This window comes from Cimex lectularius, unplaced genomic scaffold, assembly GCF_000648675.2.
Source record: "Cimex lectularius strain Harlan isolate CLEC.00 unplaced genomic scaffold, Clec_2.1 scaffold6, whole genome shotgun sequence".
Classification (NCBI taxonomy): Eukaryota; Metazoa; Arthropoda; class Insecta; order Hemiptera; family Cimicidae; genus Cimex; species Cimex lectularius.
This window is the reverse complement of record NW_019392677.1, coordinates 2,988,141-3,012,355: the sequence shown is the minus strand read 5'-3', so window position 1 is coordinate 3,012,355 and position 24,215 is coordinate 2,988,141. Positions and strand designations below refer to the sequence as shown.

Genomic DNA, 24,215 nt, shown 5'->3' with positions numbered 1-24,215 from the left:
CGCACTTAAAATGTTTTACATACATCAAATTTCACATATGCACTCCTATGCTTGGTGTATCGACCATCTTTTAGACCATGATCAAACTTTAAGGTCAGCACTAGTTGACTATTAGGATTTTTGAATACATCTACGATTATTTTGCCTTTTAATTTCTCCAAGGTAGGTGAAACAGTTACCTCTCCTTTGATAACATAATCCTAAAATTGAATTAAAAAAATGAGGTATTTTCACATTATCAGAGGGATTACTTTAATAAATTACCCACCTTTCCAAGAGATTTATGTGATAACTTTGTCTCGCTTGAGTATGTGTTTGAATCCTTTCCTTTTGCAATTGATGCCGAAGAGAGAAAAGAGATTTTGTCATCCGTGAGCTTATTAAGATATAAAAATACTTCAACCTTCTTTGCATCTTTTGAAGAATCTAGTTTGCTTTCAAAACCAACGATTCTCTTAGGAGTATGCAACAACATAACTAAAAATAAAAACAATTTTATAGATAAGAACAATTACTGCTGTTACTGAAAAATTATTGAAAATATTGTAAGAAATAAAATAAATAAAAAGCAATTTTAGAAAAGATATTAGATTTGTTCCAACACACAATCATAAACCAGCTACCAACTAATCCATGATTTATGATTGTGAATGCCCGAAAACTGACTGATCATGGATTCTTAACTCTGTTAGTACGCTTTCTTCCAATCTAAGACTTCTACTGAAATTTGTCAGTTAAAAACTAAAATAAATCCGTCAATTGTCCTCCATCCTTCATTTATGGACAGTTTCAATTTGTTCTCATATATTATTTTCTTATCAAAATAACATAGACTACTTCTGGAACTACAGCATTTAAAGAAAGAAAAAAACATTTTTGTATATTACATTTTGCTCCATATAATAATTATTATCTCAAGACATAAAATAATTACGCATGTATAATTCCTTAAAAAATTTATTTTCTAGAATTTTTTTAGCACTTTTTATTTATGAAAATTTAAAAATGTATGTTATTTCAAATAAATCTGAAAATTAAAGGTTTATTTTCAATTTTATCAACTTGTTATATTCTCCCTTATTATACATTTTTATACTTGGATATTTGTTAATAAATAAATACATATTTTACATTCTATTTCTCATGTAAATCTGGTCCCTATTTAAGTAAGAATTTTGCAATTTCATAAGAGCAAAATAGGAAACATCTGCGCAGGTCTCTGACTGCCAGTCCTTAAACCAATTCCTCGGACTGTTTTGGCCGTCAAAAACCAGTCACAAACCTTGCTTGAAAAACGGACGAGGATGAACAGTGCTGTTGATATGAGAGAGCTTTTCTGCCGATCCTACCCATCGACACTGCCAATTTATTTTTTTATTGCACTTTTAGCATCAGATTGTGGTAAGTCCGGAGGTTGTGACTTCCTGGCCTTAGCCACCTTGTCTGCCTTTTTGTTACCATCAAGATCTATGTGTCCAGGTACCCAAGACAACAACCACTGTTTTGGCGAAACAATCCAGTTCATGGTCCAATAAGAGCACAATGATGCATACAGGTCAATGGAAGACCTGTTGTGGACAGTATTAACCATGCTGAAGGATTTGGTGGAAAAACCTCAAGAGCATGATAAACCACATACAATTCCGCATTGTAAAACTTCAGTGCAGCGTGATCTACTATGAAGTGGACGCACCCTAGCAATACACAGTGCACGATGCATACAGGTCAATGGAAGACCTGTTGTGGACAGTATTAACTATGCTAAAGTATTGGATGGAAAAACCTCAAGAGCATGGTAAACCACATACAATTCCGCATTGTAAAACTTCAGTGCAGCGTGATCTACTATGAAGTGGACGCACCCTAACAATACACAGTGCACGTCACATAGGCCTTAGACCTATCTATGAAGATGAAAACCAGCATACCCCATTCTACGTATTTCAGTATTTTGGTTATCCCCTTTTAAATATTTTGATGGCATTGTACTTGCTACTTACTAAGATTGAATATTGAAAAAAGTTTACCTGCTCCTTTGTTTTTTATTTCTGCTTCGTATTTAATGCTGCCTGTCTTTGACCATCTAAATTCTATCATGTGCTCTACAGGGAGGTAGGTGTCCAACAGCAGTTTTGAATGATAACTCAAAACAGTTGGGGATTCCAGATAAATAGATGGATCGAAGACAATGCGCAACTCTTTGGCAACCCTTTGATTTGATTTGCTTTCCAATTTGTACTCAATTAAAGATGAGGTGCATTCTGTTTCTTCATGGCAGTGTTCCAAATCGGCATAAAATTTTTTATCATTGTTAACATATTTTGAAGACCATTTGTTTTTACCGATGCTTAGAGTGAATTGAGTCTAAAATAAATACATGAATTAGGTTTAGAATTCAAATCTATTATTAAAATCAAATACTTCGAGATTTTCCAGTCTGTCATTGACATTTAGCTTAAAAGAAAGCGGGTAATTTTTTCCATCCTCTATCAAACTGCCACTTCCTTCAATCCCTAAATTGTCACCCTCTTGCTTAACATTATAATTTATGCTATAAAATATTTTAAACAATGTTTTATTGACATCAATTTACGAAAGGCGAACAGTTGACTTACACTCCGGAATAAGTAGTTCCATCTTTTTTCACTACAAATAAGATCTGTTTCTCATTGCCTCTCTCGTTTTCGTTATGAATATCCACATGAAAGTTTTTGAAAAACAACTCGTGAGCATCGACATTGCCCTTAAGATAAAAGGAATCAATAGACTGGAAATTAGCATCATAGTTTGCACCAATGCTTCCACCTCTATTGTATGCCCATTTCATTTTGGTTTCTCCTGACCAATGCCTTTCGCCCTTGAAAGAAAATGTTACAATAAAAGTAGATTTTAATGAATTCTATGTTTCTTTTCTTTAATCCATAGACATTGAAATCACTTTATTGAAGAACTTCAGTATATTTTTCTGTTTATTAAAATGAACGCATTTCAGGCTAATTCCAATAGCCCTTCTTGAGCTTCCTTACAGCAGCTTTTACATGCTTGAAAAAAATATTGGAGTATTTCAATAAAGTTACAATGTTTTAAAGCAAAACCTAGCAAAATTATGTTTAAAGCAAAACCTAGCAAAATTATGTTGCAGTACCTTGCTGTTGTGTTTGACATAAAATCTCCATTTGCCAGTTGTATGGTCAACATTTATGTCAATTAATGGGTGACCTGGTAATAATTCAACAACTGATGATGCTGCTACTGTCGTATCTTTGATTGTAATGGAAAAGCTACTATGAGCTCCATTTTTCTCACTCAAAAACTGTTAATGTATATTTAATTAAAATAAAATTTATTATACAAGTAAAAAAAGAAATTACTTACCTTATTCTTCAGAATTAAATCTACTTTGCCAAATTCAGGTAAGTGGCCATTGACATGAATTAGCCCTGCTTTGTTATCTTTGCTCTTTTCCATTTCAACACTGAAATCTGCAGATTTACCCTCTGTCCAAGAAAATGAACCTGATGCATCGAACTTCTCCACGTCATCACTGTATGGGAGCGTATGTTAATATATAAATATAAATATAGTTTAACCCTTAATGCCACTGGTGCAAATAACTTGCACACGGGATATTTCATAGCTGGTTTTGGTTCTGTGCTAGTCAGATGCCGCAACATTTCAAGGTCGTCATGGTGTGTTGTTCCTAGACTTCTGCTTCCCATTTTGTGTAAAATTATTTTCTTAAAAGTTAGACTGTGTGTTGTGGCACTTGACAGTTTAAAATAAGCATCTACTGTGGCTGAATTGTATATATTTTGGTGGATCGTGCACAGTTGATAAACCTTTGTCTTGTATAAGGGAAATTGCTGAATCTTGATCTTGCATATTCATCCCTATGCTTACTATTTTTCCTTCTTTTTAGGTAAATAATTATTTAATTCACAACTGTCCATTAACATTATTTAAATAAATTTAAACTTTTTATCAGTGAAAAATGCCTACACATAAGTTGGATTGAGTTGCTAAGTAAACCATATTTAAATAAAAGCACTTGTGGCATTAGGATTAATGTCTTTCAACTTTGGTGACTTACCATGTCCAATGTGCTTTGGCATTGAGCTTCCTGTGTGCTTCTGTTGTATGAAATTCTCCAAAAAATGTAGCCTCAGAATCAGAATGACTGAAGTCCCAGACGTGTTTTAAAAATTTATTTTCATTCCAGGCAAAATTATTGTTTAATTTGACCTGAAAATAAGAATGTATGTAAAATATACTGCACTACATACAAAAAAATTATGTTTCTAGCCGTGCCATGCATGCAAATAATAGCATTTTTTCATCTCCCAATGCCAATAAAAACAACTCTTCCCCTGTTTGTTTCTTCAACAATTTTTTTAAAATGATATTCAGTTCGACAAATAAAAGGTAAAATTTCCTTTTTTTAGACTTATAACGAAAAATTAGTTTTTCAGCAGTTCAACAACTTCCCTGCATCAGCAGGGCCTATAAAATAAAGGAAATTTTTAATCTATAAAAAGAAAAAGAAATACAACAATAAAGAAGGAAGAATAAAAAATAAAAAACTACAATAAACAATGAATTTTCGAAATATTTATACCTACAAAATTTTTACAGAAAGCCCTTTTTTAATTAGCTAAGAATCCTTTTTCAAAAACGTGAAAAATCACTGAACTAAATGTACCTACTTGGTTTTTAAAAATACTGCAAGGGAAAAAATAAAAAGCCATGTGTATAAACTATTCTCTTAGCATGCATAATAATGCTTAAAATTTGTAAATGCTATGTTACCGTGTTGCTTGTTTCACCCCAAACAAATGAGTTGTCCGTAGTCCACTTGAAACTTTTAACTTCATTATGTTGGGGAAGTTTGCCTGAGAATTCTCCACTGACACTGTCTTCAGTCACTTTACAATTTCCTTCCAAATGGGTGTCGTCTGCATGGTCGAGGGACCAGCTGAACAACAACGGCTGAGATTCATCTTCTTCTGGTACTTCGGCATTAAATATCACACTCAGATCTTTCCCTTTCATTAAGTTTCCTTTGACTGAACCCTAGGAATATATTCAAACATCAATTTCTAGTTTGAACTTAAAGATTCGTTTACAAGAAAATTACTTCAGTTTTGATGAGCCATTTGTTGTTTTCTTCGCGGATATCAAATTTACAGGAAGTGTCCAAATTCTCTTTTTTATTATTAATTAAATTAAAGTCTACAAGTCCTTTGTATACATCGTCTTCTTCATTGAACGGTTCGAGACCAACGGTTAAGGACATCTTCTCGAATGGATTAAATAAAAGTGCCTTGCCATCAGGGTGAGTGCAAGTTACTGTAGTTGTAAATTTGGTATTTATATTGTCGCCCTTTTCTTCATAATATCCTTCAACGTTGAAAGTGTATTCATCACCTTCGGGAAGAATGACCTAAAACATTGTATGATAAATTAAAAGTATTGTTGAAAAGTGAATGTTGATGAAAAATTGATTGCTTACAAATTATGTTGCACTTTATAAACATATAATATCAAATAATTATAAAAAGTATTAATATATTGTAAAACACTTTTTAAATAATTAAAAAAATGGCTAAAAACTACTAGAGATGGGAATGGATGGTAGTTTAAATTTATATGTAAAATATCGTTACATTTTATTAATACCCTTTCAGCAGCAGCAAAGGACAATTTATTAGGAATTGGGAAGCAACGCTTTTGAAACTATGTATATGTAAATATATAAGTGTGCACTACTTTCAATTCTCACATAATCTGTTCCAGTCTAAGGCATTTAATACCAAGTCAAATCTGAGATCTCTTAAAAGCAACATAGAAAAATTCTAAACAGGATTATGAAGGGAGGATCTGAACGATTTCTTATGCTACAGTTAATTGAGCTCTTCAGATTGATAAAAGAGAATAAAATAAACAATAAAAATGCATAAACAAAGATACAAAGAAAAAAATCTGGTTGTATAAATTCACAAATTGCCAGTACGATCAGTGCAATCTCCCTACCTCCTTTGTGCCCAGCCAGAGGTTTAGTTTGTGGTTAAAATGAGTGATCAAACAGAAATATTTAAGTAATTAAGTAGTCATTAAAATTAATGAATAATTATGTTATAAAATATTGGAATTCCCCTGTTTTTTCAATCTTCCTCTTAATTTCATGCACCCCTTTTCTTCATCCAAACTTGTAATCACTAACAAGTTAACCCTTTCTATGTAAAGAGTCCCATATTGCAGATGCCAGGGCACCACTGGGTTGCTTCCAGTGATGGATACTACTAGGAAGTGGAATTTTTGTCCATTGAGCACTAGCTTAATATACTGTTCCTAGTTCCTTAGTTTAGTGCAACTGACTCGATCCTCCTCCTAAGAAGTGCTAGGTCATTGTCAGAAGAGAGTTCTCTGTAAAGGTCCCATATTGCAGACGCCAAGGTACCATTGTGTTGCTTCCAGTGATGATGGATACTAGGAAGTGGATTTTTTGTCCATTGAGCACTAGTGCCTTCTAGCTTAATATACTGTCCTAGTTCCTTAGTTTAGTGCAACTAACTCAATCCTCTTCCTAAGAAGTGCTAGGTCATTGTCACAAGAGAGTTCTCTGTAAAGGTCCTATTATTGCAGATGCCAAGGTACCACTATGTTGCTTCCAGTGATGATGGACACTACTAGGAAACAGGGTTTTTGTCCATTGAGCACTAGAGACTTCTGGTTTAATATACTATCCTAGTTTCTTAGTTTAGTGCAATTGGCTCGATCCTTCTCCTAAGAAGAGCTAGGTCATTGACTGTCATTGCTACTATTCCTTTCCCTGGATTTTCTTTGTATCCCAGGTTGTCTCCATTGAGTGGTTATTCATTTTTAAAGAAGTGGGTGGCTGTTTCTTCCCCTCATTGCATAACCTAGAAATGGGGTCATCACTGAGTTGTGTCACACCCATTAACCACTAACAGTAGCAGTGAATTGGCCAGTCTTGGTAGGGGTTGTTTTAGCTTAAGTTTATTGCATCTAGTACTGCTTCTTTTTTTTAATCCATTTCGTGATGGAGGTTGGTATATTTGTTTTTGTTATACCATGAATAGGTTCAGGTCCTATACATGGTTTTACAGATCCTCCTCTAGCCAGTGTTTCTGTCTTTTCGGTTCTCAAAATTCCCATGTTCTGGTATCAAAGATATCATCAGGTTGTTTACTCAGGTTTTGTAGATGCAACGGACTAATTCTGATGTGATTTTTCTTTTACATGCTAATGCTTTAATAGCTGCTTGGCTTTCACATATGAGGATTTTTGTCAGTAACCTTTTCCAGATTTTCTAAGCATTGGTAACATTCTTCCAGTCGTGAATCACCTTTCTTGTCAGGCTTTAGTGATCTCACCCACCTAACAAGGAGAAAGCATCTAAATAAATTGAACCATCCTTAAAACTTCAGCTATGGATGTCGAAATGGAGACAGTGTGTTATCTTGGTATAGTGTTAATTATTAAAAATTATTATTCATTGATCTATTAAAACATAAATAAATACAGATTTTATTCATTTACTACTTTATTCATTTACTTACTGTAATTTTCCTAGTTATTGGAATATTTTCTGTAATATCTCCTTTATAATCCATATTTAATTTTGTTGTACGACTGCCATAAGTTAGTGATGATCTGGAGAAAAAAAAGTGTCAATTTAAGCTATAAGAAAATTATTTTAATAATGTACCTAAGCATAATGTCCGTCGTTGGTTCGAAGGAATACTCATTATTGTACTCAAGTTTAATTTTTTTTAAAGGATCTTTAGTGTCCCAACAGAAATCAATGCTGCCAGTGTCAAAATAATCGGTGAATTCCGCATTTCCTTCAGCCTACATATATAACATAACATTCAATTGTCTTTTATTTGGAAAGAAAAAATGTGATAGAAAATAATATGGTACTGTTTTTACCTTTTTGTCAATCCTTGGAAAATGGATATTCAATTTGCTTTTGGATTTCTGTTCTTGATCAATAATATTCGAATCAAGGTGACCATCAACCAAATCCAAAAGTTTGAATTGTAAATTCAATTTTTCCCCAGTATTGTAGATAAAATTAAGATTGACATACTCCTTGCTATCTGCAGAGGCTTTTAGAGAACTGGCTAAATGTTTTTCTTTAGATTTGAAAACTACTTCAATTCTAAAATATAATTATTTTTAAATTCAATCTGTTTTATTGGTTATAAAAATGCGCACTTACTCGAGTAATTTGGGCTCAGCGGGTAATTTGACTTCAGCATTTACATTTAAATCTACTACTCCTTTTTCAGTCTTACGTGTGACCAAAAAGTTCAATTCATACTTTCCACCAGGTTTGACCTCAAATGTGTTTGTGTATTTAGTTTGTTCAGGACTTAAAACATTTCTAACTGCATCAATTTTGATTGAATTGCCCATTGCTTCAGCCTGTAATTTTTTAATTTAATTTTTTTTAACGCCTGCAGAGGTAACAATAGTTTTTAACATTTCTCTAGCTGTACTTACTAATAGAATAACATTATATCCATGATGGTCAGTTACATAACTGCTCATTTTTAATTGACCAGAGTATTTATCAAATTTTCCCTTTATACTTGCAGTTAATGACTCAAGAGAACTTTTTTCAAGAGTCAATCCAAAAGCCTGATGAGCTTCAAGATTAAGTAATGGGTATGAAACTAGAAAATAAAAGGCAAGAAATGTTAATAATTGAGGAAAAAAACCTGAACAAATTAAACAATTAAAACAATTAAATTGTCTTAAGGCATCAACTAATTATTAACTTTTATTAAAGATACAAAAAAAAAAATACTCACTTTTGTTTTCCATTTTAAATTTCTTATCTTTTTCAACGTCCATAGAACTACTAATGGCAAGTTTGGTCATTTCATTGTTGGGATCTGATCCATGGGTAAGAAAAAACTTGGCATCATAATTACCCTTTGTCTTAAGGTTGCCTTGTCTTTTTAAATCGTATTTTAAATCAACTCCAAAGTCTTGGAACTGGGTTGGAGGAAGCACTGCCAACCAGAGTGATAAATTTTCATTTCCCTTTGGCCTCTTATAATAGCCTTTAACTTCAAGGTGCTCTTTGTCCCAGCTCAATTTATAATTGCCTTCAACAAGTTGGTATTGTTTTCCGTATTTACCATTTCCCTCTAATGTATATTTAGTCCGTGGAGTGTGAAGGCAAACGTTATTAACAGTGATTTTCTTTTCGCTTCCAGTATCTTCGACAAGGACAGTCCCGGTGACTTTGTATGCCTGTTTGGCCGGTTTGTGTCCACCTCTTCTTCCTACCATACTGGTCCTAAGCTCTGGTGCTTTATATTCAAATACTGGTACATATTTGACTACGTTACCGGATTTGGTTTTAGTGGCTCCAGCATTAATAAAATAATCGGTTTCATCTATGTTGAGTTTGGCAGACAGCATATTTTCAGAAGATGTAGATTTAATGCTTCCTAGAATATGTTAATATTATTTTCTATATTGATTATATATTTTTCTTTCAACATACCATCAAACAAAGCATTAGACCAAGGTGAATTAAATTTTGCTTTTAAGAATTTCTTTGCATGAAGAGAGCCCTCAATATCAATGGCCATTTTTCTAGAAAATTTAGTGCGAGGAGTGTCAAAAAGAGCTTCAAATCTACGAATACCACCTATAAACAAAAACAACATTTAAGAACATCATAAGCTAACATTTGACATTAAATTCTTACTTTCTCCTTTAGTGTACTTCACTCTAAAATGATAGTATTCTAATAAAGGTTCATCTTTGGTGACTAAGAACTTAAAGTTGATAGGTCCATATGCAGGACTGAGAGTTCTGTGTGTTTCCCATGGAGAACTAACACAGAAAACTAAGCCAACAAGCGGTACAAGTTGGTCAAAACAGCCTTCATATTTTTCTCTGTAAGAATGAAGAAAACTTTAAATTACATATGCTCATTTAGTAATCAAATGAAAATATGTAGAGTAATTAGATACAATGCGTTTTAACACAATCGTTCATTATGAATAAACTGTATCAATTGCTGTAGAAACACTGCTAAACCTACCTCCATTGGAAATTTAAACAAGAAGCAAGGAAAAGATCACTTAAGAGGCCAGAAACAATCAAATTGTATAGGAATTAAACACTAAGACACAACAATAATTAATAAAATCAGATAACCATTCTTAGAAACAGGGATTGACTATATGAACCTGGAAAGGCTATTTACAACATCCTAGTCTGAACAGACTACAAATGAGGATATTTCAGAAGGAAATAAGATAACGGTACTACATGACTAAAACAAATGAAGGAACTGCATCATTAAACTCATTGGGGAATTACACCATAATCTTTCAAGCTAAAATTCCTGCCATCAATGCTTGTGCCTTATAAAATCTTAAAAGATGGATACTAAAGCGTTGTACAGAAGCGAAACCCGGTTAATTTACTCGATAAATGATCAAAGTAAAGCTCTTGCTCATTATGTGTGTGGAGCATTTTACATTTATGAACTAGTGCAATATTTTAACATTTAAAACTGAGTTTCTAGCTTACAAGGAAGACATGATTTTATTATTTTTTAATATAATTTTGTTTGTTTTTTGTTGTAAAAAATTGTGGTATCTTAATTCATAATTGCGTTAGTTTCATTGTTTTATTTTTGCCAATATACTCTGAATATAATAACTTTTTTGTCAACTTCCAGTAGAAGTTACCATCATGCATGATGGTCTACAGTATGCTAATAAATTCTATAAATAGTGTAAAATCTTGTAAAATGTTGAAATATTAAATATTTATTATTATTATATTGAGAATTTTTCACCTTTTAGAGTTGTACTCCAAGTTGTCATAGACTTCATAATTGTTATACACTAACTGGAATTTAGTTTTGAAATTTAAAATTTCCTGTTTGTCTACTGGGAGTCCAAATTTGACATCAACTCCTGTTCCTTCAAGAAGACGGAATGAAACGTAGGACCCTGTCGATGTATGGGCAACCGAATGAAGCTGAACTCCCGATTCCACGTTGATCCCATCAATTGTCATACTTCCTACTAAATCAATGGCAGCACTGGAAATGAGGGTTATGAATTATAATACTATAAAATGATTAAAATTACCATAAATAAAAATAATATTATGAAAAAAACCTAGGAATCAACTGGAATCTAATGTCAGCATTTTCTGGGTGTCTGACAATGGCAGGTAAATCAATGTTACTGTCTACCATTAAATTCACACCAGCAGCTGCATTCATCCTCAAGACCATAGGAAGACCAAGTCCTGTTCCGTACTGCATTTCAAAGTTTCCCAGTGAAACATATTTCCTGTAGCTAGTCTGAAATATTTTGAATTTTTACCATTTATAATATGGACTATTTTACTTGGCAATAAATTTGATTTTAATTTTTGATTTAGATGATTTTAAATTCATCTTTAAGATTAAATATTTTCTATTTACTCTAAAGCATACTGTTCAAAGTGAAAAGCACCATTGGCTGTTTTGATTTGATTAAAAAAATTAACATAATAACTAATGAATATTACCTCTGTGTTTTTGGCTTTATCAACAATTTTTTCAATTCCACCAAATACTGAGTTGATTAAATTATCAGAATTCCACTTTTCATCAGCACTGTGGTATTTGGTCCAATGAATTTGTGAGCCACCCGTTTTCAAATTGAGATCAATGTCAACATCCATGTCATAGTTTAAGTTTGATTTTGGACTTCTCTTTGGCCTAAACGATCTTTCTGCCTTTTCCACAATTTTTTCTAAATAGTTGCTTGTAATAATTTTACTTTCTTCAACAACTTCATCCGAGCTTTTTGTATTAAAGAACCCCTTTGGACCAAAAGCTCTTTCAAGGGCTTTTTCAACATTTTCAAAACGTGCATCAATTTCAAGCCAGTTAAAGGACTGGCCAAAAAGTTGTGATGTCAAGTTTAAAGATAGTGTTCTCGGAATGAATGAATGTTGGGAATAAATAATATTAGTCTCGGCAATGTCTCCCATATTAAACAGATCAGACATGTAACTGAATTCATAGTTTTGAGAAAATTTTCTAAAATCAAATGGGTAGGTTTTTTCTTCCATGATATTGCCAAGGTGATGCTTAAGAGCAGCTTTGTCTGGATTTGTGGATGCTCTGACATTTCTCAAATGCGAGACAACAAATGCTCCGACTAAAAAGAAATGCAACATTACATTTTTTTGTTAAATTCCAATTTACACACATGCATACTACCTTGAAGGGATTTGCGATTTTTCAATACTTCTCTAACCCAAGTTGCTACTTTGCCGCAAGGACATTCAGCAAGGACAAGGTAGGCTTTTATTCTCAACTCAGAATCCTGATTATTATCAATAAATAATTTCCCCACTGGTTCTTTTACCTAAGTCAAATAAATTTAGTAAACCTTTAATCAAATGAAGATGGCACAACGTGCATTGATGATTTACTTCTGCTTTGTGGGCATCAGTTTTAAGTGTATCCAAAGCTGCTGCTCTAAGTCTATTACTGTGTGCGTTATTTGTTGCACACTCTATCAAGGCACTTGTGACACGATCAGTCAAATAATGTACGTTGCTTAATCCTTTCATGCTCGCAATAACCTATTATACCAAGATTTTTTTAAGTACAGAAAAAAAATTTAGTGTAATTGTAATTGTTATTTCTTATTACTTTATCTTCAACTTCCTTGATCGTGGTTTTACAACCTTTCTGCAATAGTGAGTGTCCAATTTTATTCTCAACATTTTCAATAGTACGATCTGATTTACAAGAATGGTGTTTACAGTACTTTCCAGCAAGCATACCGACTCCAAGGTATGCAGAAATTGGACTGCTTTCTTTGATCAATCCCTGGAAATATATTTATGAGTGTAGAATTGTGTACAAAGTGTTAGAATATTGAAAATAAAATTTGTTACTAACACTAAGTTTTTGGAGAGCGTCTGGATGTACACTTTTGGCAAAGCCAACTTTTGAAAACCATATTTTAGATTCATTCTCATTAATATCACCTTTGCTCATTAATTCACCAGTGTAATAAACGCAAGGAGCTGAATTACAACTAAACAGGGCATCAAAAAATATTGACCTAAAAAAAGTACACATATCCATTAGTCATAAGTTTGATATTTACTTATCACATTACATACTTCTTTTTTTCATTTGTGTTGCAAAAATCATGTACTTTTCCTATTTGTTCAGCACTCGCTTTGTTAAGTTTTCTCAATAAATTATTAAATGTTGAAGCGCTAGTCTGTGTGATTTTATCACTCTTGGATAATTGGTTAATATCTTTATTTAACTCGTCTGCTTTTGTTGGGTATTCGCTTTCATGTCCGCCTTCGTAAATTAATGTCTTTCCAATATGGGCAGAACTCTGCGGGACATTGCCAGCCTTTGGAGCACCGGTCAGAACCAATTCAGACTTTATAATTGTTTTCGCAGGTGCTTCTGAAGTTGAGGAAGGATTGTAAACATAGACTTCTTCCGACTTGGCTTGTGTAAGCACGCCCCCTGATAAGCTTTGCACAGTCTTGAGATGGCCAGTTAACACATTTGAAGATTGGATATCCTGCATAATTATTTACATTACAATGAATATCAATTTTTTTTAAAGATAATGTTACAAATTAAGGAAAATAATAATTACAGAATCACTAAAATATCTGTTAGCAGACATTTGACCGACATATGTTTCTCTAAAGGCACACAGATTTAGGTCTTTGGTTTTCTTAACTGTCAATGTATTTCCTACATTGGAAAAGTCAAAAACCGTTGGACAGGAGCCATAAACATCATTCTAAAACATACAACAGATTCTTGTAAAGAGAGATAAATTTATATTCAAACTTTATGGTACATAGACTATTGATATGTATATAATATATCTTGATTTATTGATACTTATAATATTTGTACGTATATAAGAACATACCTCAGTCAGTACGGTAGAGCCGGACTCTTTGACAACAGAAGACTGCAAAAGTGAGAGAATTGCTCTTTTAATATTAAGGGTATATGTTTTTTCATCTTCCTCAACACATAAATCGTCAATTTTCCCATTTTGCAAGCCAAATTTCAAATTCCTACTCATGTCGAGATTGAAACTCTAAAAAAATAAAAATATTTATCAGTGAACATTGATTAATTTTATTATATGATGTATTTCTTACTTTAGCTGTGCTATTTCCAAATTTTGTAGAGGTAATTTTCACGTTGTTCACTTTCAATGAGTGGTCACATTTGTCTCCAACTGTTATGGAGACTTGGGCTTCTATTAGCATACCACCAACTCTGTCTTTAACACCAGCAATTGCATGTTCCGAATTCCCTTTGAATGAATACTGATAAACCTTTCCAGGTTCCAAGTGGTAAAGAGGATTTGTTCCTGAAAAAAAAAAAAATTTAGGATAATACATTTTATGTTATAATAAAGTTGAAAATATTATAACTTACTTCCAAGGCATCCTATTTTACATTCTCTTGCATCTGTAACAAAAAACAATCATTGGGATAAATATTTAAATTTGTAATAACCATGAACGTTATTATAGAAAACAATACACATACATATCTACAGTTTTCAACATAGTTTCATCTATAAAAATTAATTGATGAACCAGATCTAATATTTTTAACAAACAAAAAATCCAAATGCTTTCCATTCATTTTACTCTTAAATACATTTTACTTATTTTACTTAAATATTTTCTCTACATTCATTTTTTTATAAAATGTGCAAAATTGTTCAATTTTTTTATGGTTGTTTTCAGCATAATTACAGCAATGGAAGCCAGCATAATTACAGGAATGGAATTTTAAGTATTTTTCATTGCTTATTTTATTACACAACGAACCAGACTGACAATTATTAGTTTGAAAACATTGTACAGCAAGCTGTTAATAAATGTAAATCGGATTCATTGCCACACTGACAAAAACGAAAGATTTGTACGGTAAAGAATTATGGGCAGTTTTTAAAAAAAATTTTAGATATGGTCGTATCACACCCGATCACAAATCAAGATGGTGTATCTCCCTGTTCTGTACTTTCCATTCTTACAGTATACATACTGGAGAGTCCTAATTTAATAATTGTACCCGATTGCAAGGTTCACTAGAAATAACCAGGCCAAATCTGTGGCAGGTTAGGAAAGATGTCAGGTCCCTCTCCATGGAGAATGGGTCAAAAAGGGAAATGGCCATATAGACAAGACTATGCATAGGACATACAAGAATAATGCAAGAGCACCTGGTCAGAAAGCGACATGTACACATTATGCAAGAATAGGATTACAGTGGAGCATCTTTTCAATTGTAGAAGGCTTGATATATATAAGCAATATTTTGGTATACTTCAGACCTTTGCATAATCTTGGCACAGCAGCAGACACAGATTGCTGTTCCAGTACTTCAAGGCTGTAGGGATTTTTAAATATATATAGTGTTTATGTGTGTTTGTTAATTCATTGGAATGAACATATATATTAGCATGAAAGGAAGAGATTATTCAACCCCACCTTGAGTAATATCAAGTACTCTGGGGAGTGTGTGATATCTGGAGAGTAAAATTATGGGAGAGAATCAAGTTGGTCAACCCTGCCGTGAGGAATATCAATTGAATCTGTTCTTATGAAATGCAAAATCAAGATTGTCAAAAGACTATGAGCAGGAATTAGAGGCATTAACACATAATTAATTAAAACAATTACTAAAATAGACTAGCTTAGAACACAAACACACTAAAAATATAAAGAAAAAGTCCATAAATAATTGTTATCCATATAATTTTATAATTAATTTATACTTGTCTTAACTTTTCAAAAGCTATGGAATACAATTTTATATTAGATTTGTAGTTTTATGAATATGTTAATAAAAATTATAAATAGGTCAATTTATTATGCTTTGAAATTGTGTGATTTATGTAAATATGAATCTTAGGAGATTCTTGTCTTTTTTTAATCTAAAATCAGAGCCTTAAAATAGTCATTATTTTCTTCCATAGAAACGAAACACTAGGAATAATTTCAAGTTGAAAAGTGTAATAATAGTACTAAATCATATGTTATTGTAATTTTCTTGCTCGTTGAATGGTTTATAAAACAAGAATTGGTGAAATAGTTCTAACCGATTCTAATCTATTGTATCCTGTAATTAACCAATCTGTTAGTCTAGGAGGGAATGGAACACCCTTGAGACATTACAATGAACTGGTTTGATACTAAACTTTAAACAGTTAAACAATAATACATAAAATATTTCACGTAATCAATGCAAATGTTCTCAATTTTCTTTCCTATGAAGAGAGTATAAACATCTATCTACCTAACTTATGTTTCTTGCTATAGTTAAACAATTTTTTTAAATTATACTAACTTAAGCATATGTAACTATAACTCTACACTTATAAATATTTTCTAATTGACAATTTTGTTGAAAATGAATAGATATATTAGATTCTTCTAAAATAAAAGATAGGATTCTGGTTATACCTGTTTAAAAAAATGTACGATGTGCGCTTTGTTTGGCCAACAGATTTAAAAGAGCAAGGACAAAATTGATCTGTTATCAAAACTTTTGTTTACAAAAATTAATAACTATAAAACTGCCAAATTTATGATTGTGATCAACAAAACAAAACTAATTTTGTTGTTCATTAACAAATGTATATGGTAATTTTATGAGATTTGGACAACCGACATTTGCATAAATTACAAATCAATTTAATTGGCTTACAAATCAACTTATAAACTCTGAAATAGTATATTTATATAGAAAGTAATTCTAGAGTTACTGTGTGTGGTGGATTTGCACTTGTTTTAAAAATTAAAAATATATAAACTTAATATTTTAAGGGGTTTCATTTTATTATGTTGTAATATAAACATTATTTTATTTCAAAATGGTTCCCACTCAATAAACTACTGAATGTTTCGAGTTTAGCAGACATTTTTATGATATTTGGTACATAAATATATGAATATTTCAATATCTTGTAATATGTTTACTAAACAACTACACCTGAAATTCTAAAATGCCGAATATTCTAAACATTCTAAATAATAATTATTCAATTCAACCAAAATCAATTATTGAAAACTATAATAAAAACTTAATTAAAGTCTTATCTTTAGTCACTAGAGACTTTTTTCTTTTGGGGTTCGCAGCAGCAGAGGGTATATCAACCTCTGAAGTACCTGTGATTTTGAAAAAAGCATATTTTTATGTTTGGTTCAAAGTCAAGGTCACTAGATTCAAACTCTGGACCCTTTGTCTAATGATGTGTGATGGACACTGTCAACGCTACCGACACCCCAATCTTGCTATATATCAATAATAAATTGTTGTACATTGTTACTGGTTTATTTATTAACCTCCAACCCATTAAATCTTAACAATTTCATACACTATTTTGATATTGGTTAAAAATGTAGTAAGCTGCCTAGAAGTTGATCATGCGGAACCTCTTCACTGGAAGCAAACCTTATGAGTTGTGACACTTATGACTAGAGCCTGAATTTATTTATACACAATAAAATAATCAAATATGCCACATGATGTACACTAATAAAACCTCAAATATGCAATATTCTATTCACTATAAAACTCATAACTATGTCATATAATTTGCACAAGAAATAGTAAAAAAGTAACATGAATGTCAGAGATATCACCTAATAATAATTAAATTATTTTCTCAACCTAGACATATATTTTCTTTTTGATCATATTAATTTTGAAAGGAAATAGGACAGAAAAACTATCACACAACAAAATCATACACTCAACGACAAAAACCAGACACACTCGTATTTTGTTGTTTATCCCAAATTGTATGTATGTATTTTTATCATTATATTAATTGCAATATACTTAGTTTAATGCAAATTAAACGAGATCGGGGTACTACAATGGCCACCAAATGGCTAGGGCGCCCGACTTGTATTTGTCAAGCTAGTGGTTCTGGGTTCGAATCCGAGTGTAGCCTATGGCTTTTTAATCGAGAATAATAAGAAAGAAATATTTATTGTAAATTGTTTTGACCCACGACCCACAACAGATAGTCGGATTTAAGCACTTCTGGATGGCTTTGAATTACTTTACTTTCTACTTTTAAACTAGATCAGAAATTCATGAATTCTAATTTTTTTTAAAATAATGATTATTTGGAAATCGGATGCAATCTGGTGTGATGTAGGTTTATAAAAACATTTTCTTTGTTGTGTCAACGTTTCGATCTTTATTGAGATCATCTTCAGGGCTCAGGGCAAAAAAAAATTATTCAAACACTAGAAAATTATTTGGTGACAGATTAAATTTTATTCTATCACTAAGATTTTCTGGGATTTGATGAATGTCTTCGAGACTATCATAATTAAAACTAAGAATTACTGATCTTATTTAATTTGGTTTACATTAAAATAAAGATGTTGTAATTAATATAACGGTAAAAATACACTTTTGCAATAAACAACAAAACACAAGCGTCCGTTTTTTCTTCTTCAAAAATTCAATTTTTTTTCAAAGTTAGGAACTGTAAAACTTCAGCGTCTGTTTTACTGCGCTGTTTTTTCAGCCAATATCTTATGTGAAAGTTTAAATTTTCCCACTTTATCTCTTTTTATCGAGGTCTGGCATGTTTTTATTTATTTATTTTTTTTTAATAGATAACAAAACAACGATAACCCGAAATAGATTTAAATCATATGAATTATCAAAGAGGGGAAATTATAAATGGTTCAAAGATAACAAATTTATTTTGGTGGTTTTCCACGCGAAAAAGTTCAAAAATTGATTCGAATTCATTATTTGTTGCAATTTCTACAAAGTTCTAAACAGTTCCTATACAATTAATTAAGGTTTTTAGTTGAGATGAAAAAAGTTAATGGCACGAGAGGGATTCGAACCCACGACCTTCGGCTAGATACGCCGCACCTCTACCACCTGAGCTATAATTGGTCAAGCGGACCACGAAATTAGTGAATAGTTCCTATAGTTCTAGAAGAAAAATGGAAAAGCGGCATGATCAGAGGTGACATTTCAAAAGAAGTCAGGTCATAAATGGCGACTGGACCAAAAGCCCTTTCGTATGTAAACACAATAGTTTATTCTTTTTCGTTTTTGTTATATTTGTTTTTATTACCAGTCGATTTTTTTTAAAACTGGTTAAAGTACAAAAGACGGTTTTTAATCTACACAAAATTTACATAAAAAGCGCTCACGATGAATTATAAACAATTTTACATTATTTCAACAATTTTATATTTTATATATGGTGAGATTAGTGAACGTTAATCGATAATTATTATTTTATATTATTTTCAATAATACTTTCAATTTAGTTTTTATCACTTTCAACTCACCTTTTCTTTACTTTTATTATTCACGAAATTCCCATTTTTTATGAAGAGAAGTTCGAACAAAAATCTCTCGAACTTCTGTCGTTCAAATCCCTTAAACTTTAAAAAGCTTTTTGAGTAATATTTTTAGGCATTACTAAAAATTATTTGCCTTGCAACAATTAATTAATTATAATACGAACACGGTCTAAAGCAATAGTTAATTATTGAGAAAAAATTGAAATATATTGAATTATTATTTTGTTCCGCCGATCATTGCATTTTGAGATGTTGGATGGTTTTTTTTATTCTTTATTTGTAATATCGAATTAAAAACCAAATAATTTTACGGATTTTTTTGGTAAATTTAAACGCTTTATGTTTAGGTATTTAATAAAATATTAACTTAATAAATTCCTTAAATAAAAGAACCTCTCCTGGAACTAAAAGCGTTTGAATGTACCTAAACAATCCATGATGAGGTTTCATCGCAAAGGAGTAAACACGCTAAAAGAAATACAGGATAATTTAATTTTATTCAACCAATGTCACTCGTGAACACATGAGCTAATAATGTTTATTACTTTATACATCATGGTCTGCCAATACCTGAGAACCTCGGGTTTTGCCAGTCCGGGGTCAGATCCATGTCTTTCATCTAGTCACCTAAGTCAGCTCAACAGATGTCAACAGCTGGGTCAATTCAGCACCAAACGCAATTATTCCCTAAATCCAAACCCACCCGGACTTCTTAAAACATTTTTTCCTATTTGCATACCGACATATACACCATTCGCTAAGTTAAGACGGTGGAGTACTCGATATTCCACATCCTTTAAACTTTAATCTTAATATGTCCTTATATTAGGATCGACGGGTAATTCCGCCATTGGCCCTCTCACATTCTCGCTAATAAATGCATTCACTATCAACACAAAACATAACTAATCTAATTGAGGGTCGATGGGATAATTTGGAAGGGGGGTTCAATCAGTTTGTTGAGAATTTAAAAAATTGCCTTGTGCATTGCCAAAAATTTAGTTACAAAAAATATTTGTACAGAAATTAATTCTGTGACAAAATACCGCATAATATGTATAGCATGTGTGGTGATTAGTGACCGTTAATCGATATTTATTTAGAAATCGTAAGATGCGGTCTAGTGTGATGTAGGTTTTAGAAAAACATTTTCTTTATCGTGCCAACGTTTCGATCTTTATAGAGATCATCTTCAGGGCCTGGGATTTACAAACATTGTTTACATATTACAAGTACATTTTGGATGTGGAAAAGGGAATTTATACAATGCAAAATATATTTTATATATTCAATCTCTCAATAAAGATCGAAACATTGGCACGATAAGGAAAATGTTTTTCTGAAACCTACATCACACCAGACCGCATCTCACGATTTCTAAATAAATATGTATAGCATTGATTTATTATTGCATTCCATATAAGAGCAGCTGAACATTTTTATTGAAATAATTAAAAAAAAATCTTATTTGTCAGATTGGCATAGTGCTATTTTCAAATGCATATAACTGAATAACTTGATTTTAAATGGATATTATGTCAGAATTTGGCTAGACAATAGACAATAAAATTGTCACTATGTTCAAATTATGGGAGTAAATGATGATGGATTTTTTTTTCTCGTAAAACATTAATTTACATTCGATACATCTACCAACCTATAATGTAAACAGCTAGGATGATGAAGATTGCCAGTCGTAGCAGCTCCCGATACGTAGCCATTTTGAAACGGCAACGATACCATGAGACACAGAGCATGCCCCGGGCCATCGAGGCTGTTATATAGAGTCCTAATCCCCTCCCATGAATAGGAAGTAGGGGTGGCTAGAATGTTCTCTTCTAATTCTACGAGGGTTTCGTTCAAAGTTTATGAGAGAAATTGACATACGCAGCCACCAATGGACTGACAATCCGTCAATTTTTGATCTTACTTTAAAGCAGTTTGAAAGAGAGAACGTCGTATTTTGATTCGTCGGATCAAGGAGTTAGATTTCTATCTTGATATTTATCAAGACGTAACTTTTAAAGAAGGATCACACGCACTGCCTATAACTTTTATATAAGCGATGAGTTATTTAATAATAATAATATGTAATAATGCCAGATGAGACCCAATACTCAGTAAAAAATAGCCTGAACAACTGGTTTGCCCAAAAAATGAACTCCAAATTTTTTATCGTAAATCATTGCATATATAAAACATTATTTTTGTAAATTTTAATCTATTATTTAAAGGCTTTTAAATAATAAAAAATAAATTATTCAATTTAAAGGTTATTGCTGTCAAAACAAATTTGCATGCGCTAATCAAGATGCAAAAAAGTTTCCGAACACTTATTTTCCAAAATTCACTATCTTCAGTCTTATTCTTTGTTTTGTTTGTGTATATTATCTTAATAGGGATCATATTTTGTCTAGTTAGTGCGATTTTACCCTTCAATGTAGAAATACTGCGGTCCACAATGGAAGTAATTGTCAGATTGTATAATGAAGGAAAATCATTTCGTGAAATAGGACTTAATGAGTAACTACTTAATAAGCAACTCTCGATAATTAAATCTTCTTCCGGTATAAGGAGCTTGATAATGCTGAAAACAGGCTGGACAGAAAAACCAAACACCATCCAAAGAACTAAGAAAGAACTGGTCAAGTGCCCCCAAATTTTCAGGTATTCTGTATTACGATTGTAATATGTCAATTACACCCTGAACAGTACGAAATACCAAATTATTGATAATATCGATCAATAGTTGTAATTATACTGACGGATCGAGGTTGTAGACAGGGTTTGGGATGTTTCTTAATCTAAAGACTGCCAAGTTTTTCATTTTATTTGAAGCCATCTTCAGATTTTTTTGCTTCTGGTCCGTGTTGTTTTTCAATGTTGTTGAAAAAGGTCATGATTGAACCTCGGTTGAGTTATAAATTATTGATAGATCAACCAGCAGTTGTAATTATACTAATGTAATGATTGAGGTGGTCATGATTGGGGTTGTTAATCCGAAGACAGTTCTTCCAAGCTTTCGACTTTAATTGAAGTCATACTTTGAGGATGCATTTTGGGAGAGTGTTATTTTTACCGATGATAGCAAGTTTAATGTCAGGTCCGAAGGAAGAAAAAAAGTGTGGCGAAAGCCAGGGGTAGACTTGAAAAAGGACATACAAAGGTTAAACATATTTCCGATGAGGTGCTTGTTGGACCAACACTAAACTGCTCAAAAATGAATAGGGAAATTTGTAATATATTCTTCTTCTATTAATTTTAATTAAATTAACTGATATATTCTTGTTAGTTGGATAAAACAATATAGAAAATACAAACAAATGTTAATCCTCATTTTTAATAACGGATTTACTTAAGAATAGTAAACATGAAGATTACGCAGTCTGTAAACAAACACCTTTTCTCGTCTTTTCTCCATTTTAATCCAGTTTTATTCTCTTTAATCATGGAAAGACATCATCTTGAACCAGAAGTTGATGAGGTGACAATTGAGACCCCCATGGTCACCGGCAAGTGGATATCGCACAAGCAATTGGCGTCCTCAGAGCATGGTCTCCCGGGCTTTGGGAAGTGCCAATAGGAGGCCTGTTAGTGTATCTCGGCGCATGACGACACTAAGGAAGGTCAGAAATACTGTCATTGCTGCACGACGTAACCCTTTCCATAGTGCCCGCCAGATCCTGAATGATGTACAAGAGGTTTTGGCAAGGCAATCAGCACAAACGATTCGTAATTTACGCCTCACATCCCCTTTGAGACGACCTGCACCAATAGCCAACAGCAACTCAGAAGAATATGGTGCAGCGAGCCTAGAAGATTGCATAAATTGGAATGCTGTTCTGCCTTCTGATGAGTCGCGTTTCTATCTGTATAGTGCAGGCGCCGAAGAGTCTACTGAGAACTGGGGTGCGTCCAATGGCCCGTTCATGCTGCCTTCAGTGCAGTTTGAAGGAGGCGGAATGGTCTGGGCTGGGATTTACACTGGTGGACGAACTCGACTCCATATTGTTGAAGGCAACCTCACCGTAGTCCGTTGTGTCCAAAAAATTAACGAGAAATACAAGCCTCAAACCAGGGATCTCGTTGGCACGAATTTTCGATTTCTGGATGACAATGTCAGACCCCACAGAGGCAGAATTGAACCTGGAAATTTCCCTGCCCCTTTCCCCATTGTCTCCAGACCTCAATCTCATTGAGCACATATGGGATGCGTTACAGATAAGGCTTTTCGATCACCATCCGCAGCCAGTTGATCTGCAACAACTGCGTTGCAACGTCTATGTAGTGAAATTCTTTATGAAATTAATGACAACTTTATTAACAGTATACCTGACAGGTGTAGAGAGATTTTAGCTAACAGAGGACATTAAATACGGTATTAATTTGTTTAAAAAAATTTGTTGTCCAATAAACAAAAATATGAAATTAAAACGTTTTATTTTGTTATTTTCCAAAATTCATCAATTTCTTTTACTTTCCAGCAAGACAACAACCCCAAACAATCAAGGAAAACTCAAGATTGGCTACTACATAATGCACCTAGACACCACCCCAATCGCCTGATTAACCCTATTGAGTTCTTGTGGGATCGTTTGGTAAGCCAGCTTGAAAACATGGAAAATTAAAAACAAAAACCAACTAAAAGAAAAAATTTTGCAGGATCCCCGGTCGTGACAAAAAACTAGTTATATCAATGAGAAACAGTTTATTAGCGGTAATAAAAAGTAAGGATGGACCTTGAGATTAATGAGATAAAATTTAGATAAGTGTTAGTAAATAAACAA

The 24,215-nt window shown here is 32.5% G+C and overlaps 1 protein-coding gene and 1 long non-coding RNA gene across 2 annotated transcripts in view; one reads left to right on the top strand and one right to left on the bottom strand.

Moving 5' to 3' along the window:
- LOC106673791 (apolipophorins) overlaps window positions 1-21,189 on the bottom strand; it is a 25,843-nt gene extending 4,654 nt beyond the window's left edge. Inside the window, exons 1-31 of the mRNA XM_014406064.2 lie at window positions 21,086-21,189; window positions 14,504-14,536; window positions 14,221-14,435; window positions 13,983-14,156; window positions 13,698-13,847; window positions 13,198-13,619; window positions 12,971-13,136; window positions 12,719-12,898; window positions 12,496-12,648; window positions 12,281-12,428; window positions 11,581-12,218; window positions 11,184-11,371; window positions 10,856-11,104; window positions 9,752-9,942; window positions 9,545-9,691; window positions 8,841-9,488; window positions 8,530-8,702; window positions 8,246-8,451; window positions 7,954-8,185; window positions 7,730-7,872; window positions 7,581-7,674; window positions 5,135-5,440; window positions 4,807-5,070; window positions 4,091-4,242; window positions 3,376-3,544; window positions 3,146-3,313; window positions 2,616-2,857; window positions 2,422-2,551; window positions 2,028-2,364; window positions 269-477; window positions 24-200 (exon numbers count right to left, since the gene is read on the bottom strand). Of these exons, the coding sequence (XP_014261550.1) occupies window positions 24-200; window positions 269-477; window positions 2,028-2,364; window positions 2,422-2,551; window positions 2,616-2,857; window positions 3,146-3,313; window positions 3,376-3,544; window positions 4,091-4,242; window positions 4,807-5,070; window positions 5,135-5,440; window positions 7,581-7,674; window positions 7,730-7,872; window positions 7,954-8,185; window positions 8,246-8,451; window positions 8,530-8,702; window positions 8,841-9,488; window positions 9,545-9,691; window positions 9,752-9,942; window positions 10,856-11,104; window positions 11,184-11,371; window positions 11,581-12,218; window positions 12,281-12,428; window positions 12,496-12,648; window positions 12,719-12,898; window positions 12,971-13,136; window positions 13,198-13,619; window positions 13,698-13,847; window positions 13,983-14,156; window positions 14,221-14,435; window positions 14,504-14,536; window positions 21,086-21,185 (6,804 nt within the window). The 5' untranslated portion in view covers window positions 21,186-21,189. The remainder of the gene's footprint in view (window positions 1-23; window positions 201-268; window positions 478-2,027; window positions 2,365-2,421; window positions 2,552-2,615; window positions 2,858-3,145; window positions 3,314-3,375; window positions 3,545-4,090; window positions 4,243-4,806; window positions 5,071-5,134; window positions 5,441-7,580; window positions 7,675-7,729; window positions 7,873-7,953; window positions 8,186-8,245; window positions 8,452-8,529; window positions 8,703-8,840; window positions 9,489-9,544; window positions 9,692-9,751; window positions 9,943-10,855; window positions 11,105-11,183; window positions 11,372-11,580; window positions 12,219-12,280; window positions 12,429-12,495; window positions 12,649-12,718; window positions 12,899-12,970; window positions 13,137-13,197; window positions 13,620-13,697; window positions 13,848-13,982; window positions 14,157-14,220; window positions 14,436-14,503; window positions 14,537-21,085) is intronic.
- LOC106673792 lies at window positions 18,722-24,215 on the top strand. The gene is made up of 3 exons (XR_001341431.2): window positions 18,722-19,137; window positions 23,913-24,026; window positions 24,091-24,215. It is a non-coding gene; the product is annotated as an uncharacterized LOC106673792 (long non-coding RNA).